Source organism: Sphaeroforma arctica (assembly GCF_001186125.1).
Source record: "Sphaeroforma arctica JP610 unplaced genomic scaffold supercont1.4330, whole genome shotgun sequence".
NCBI classification, from domain to species: domain Eukaryota; class Ichthyosporea; order Ichthyophonida; genus Sphaeroforma; species Sphaeroforma arctica.
This window is the reverse complement of record NW_014036228.1, coordinates 385-2,546: the sequence shown is the minus strand read 5'-3', so window position 1 is coordinate 2,546 and position 2,162 is coordinate 385. Positions and strand designations below refer to the sequence as shown.

General features: G+C 43.3%; 1 protein-coding gene across 1 annotated transcript; it reads right to left on the bottom strand.

Moving 5' to 3' along the window:
- Window positions 1-437: 437 nt before the first annotated feature.
- SARC_14232 (hypothetical protein) lies at window positions 438-1,692 on the bottom strand (the record flags this gene model as incomplete). The annotated part of the gene is made up of 3 exons (XM_014291635.1): window positions 438-547; window positions 923-1,019; window positions 1,609-1,692. Coding segments are annotated over 3 exons (291 nt in total), but the record flags the coding sequence as incomplete, so codon positions are not given.
- Between the last annotated feature and the right edge of the window lie 470 nt (window positions 1,693-2,162).

Genomic DNA, 2,162 nt, shown 5'->3' with positions numbered 1-2,162 from the left:
GGAAAGTAGTCTGCTGAGAGATGTCGATGTATCTGAGAGTAGAAGTTATTACGTATTTGTAACAAAGATCCTCTTTAATATGAATTATATAATAGCAATAGCGGCCTAATCAAATCAAATCAATCTAAACATGAATCACCCACTTGTTTTATAAGTCTATCGAGTGTGTGTAATTACATGTACATTCACTTACTATGAATAAAATACACCACACCACAACACAAGTATGCCATTACACACATTACTTGGATGCTGTCCACTAGATAATTGCTTTGCATACCATTTGCTCATAACACACCACACCACAACCCAAGTATGCCACCACAGACACTACTTGGATGCTGTCCACTAGATAATTGCTTTGCATACCATTTGCTCATAACACACCACACCACAACCCAAGTATGCCATTACAGACACTACTTGGATGCTGTCCACTAGATAATTGCTTTGCATACCATTTGCTCATTGAGCTTGTGTGCCTCCGCTGTCTCACGCGGATCGTTTGAGTCGAACATGATGACAACATGGAAGTTCCCATCTCCCACTACAAGTGAATAGCAAGCAGAGATACACATCAGATGGTTGAACTGTACGAGATATCTACACATGAAGTCAATCGAGGGGGGCATGTGAAATACACCCTCAAACAGCGTTTTAAGATTAATAGAGTAGCGGAGTGAGTCATGCTCCTCGCCATCATTTCGGCTTAGCGGATACTCAAGACCAAAACTATCCAGCCCTGTTCGGTACCTTTTGTTCTGGGTTTGCTCCAATGAGCGCCATCAGTTTGTCACTGGTTTTGACTCGAAAACCGCAATGCCAGTTGTCTACATACGTACACGTGTACTTGTTGACATGCTGGTTGTAGTCATATATAAACCACAAATGCACTACAAGTCTAACAGACCTGTCCACTTACCATGGCCCACAATCGGACAGAACAGAAAGGAGGCGTCTAGCTCCTTCTTCGTTGCATCGATGCACTCAGCTAGGCGTGAGATGGGCACCGCAACATCCTAGACATCACGCGTGCAGATGTATAAAAACCAGTTCAGAATTCAGATCCCCCCCCCAAAAAGGTAGTGTGGTTTATAGCTGTTGCACATAAGTAAACCAGTTTATGGGCGATAACTATCATGGATGCGACCGTGTGATTGTCTTCCGTATATCAGAAATCTCTCCATGGAAAGTATGACATGTCCCTTGCAACTATTTGCGTGCCTTCTGTTCTCCTAGATAACGTGTCAACAAATCAGAACAATACAAAAAACATTGAAGAAACGAATAGGACAATTATCTGAAGTCCGCAACTGTTGCGCAACCTCTCGAACTGCCCGTGACTTCCACTCACCCATGATGGAGACGCAAACGAACACTCAACCACAGAGAAGACCAGATACAAATGCAAACCACCATCACTGACTCACCCCCAAATAGGGAAACAGGGTGTGGATTCATCTTACGGTTGAACACATCCGCTCGTGCAATCAATGAATACATCGAGTATAGCCAAATCCCGACCGCAGGGGAGTATGTACCGAACTTCCGTACAGTCATTTAACAATTTAAACTTGCGAGCTTGCCAATACTACGCACCATTCATACCGTGGCCATCAGCGACTTCCCGGGTGTATAGCTCTGAGCGGCCCAGAAGCAATGTTTCCTCGCCTGCCAGAGCTTATCCGTTTCCTGTATTCAAGTCAAAGTGTATCTTATGAGCGTATATAACGAGGAACTATAGTACAAAGAATGCAACTGCAGTCGGATACGGCACACATGTAATGTGGTGAACAAGAGATACATAATTAGATCATACCAGTAGTACAGCAAGGGATGCAGGTACACGTACTTTAATTCGATTGTATATATAAGTACACCAGCATTGGTAGTACAGATACTCAAGAATTAAAACTAAGGATACAGCTAGAAGTTGAGTGTGCTTCGTAACCGGATTACATCAACACGTGTTTGTAGGACAAGAAAACTATCACACCACAACTCTGCCAGTTATTTTAGGCACTTCCATATTAGCACAGATACTTCAGGAGCACAACTACGCGTGTAGTAAGGGATGCTTCAAGTTCAAACACAGGTGGGGAATCTACACACTCCCAGATTCAATACACAGTGTACGTAGGATATAACCGAACAGCACAAGA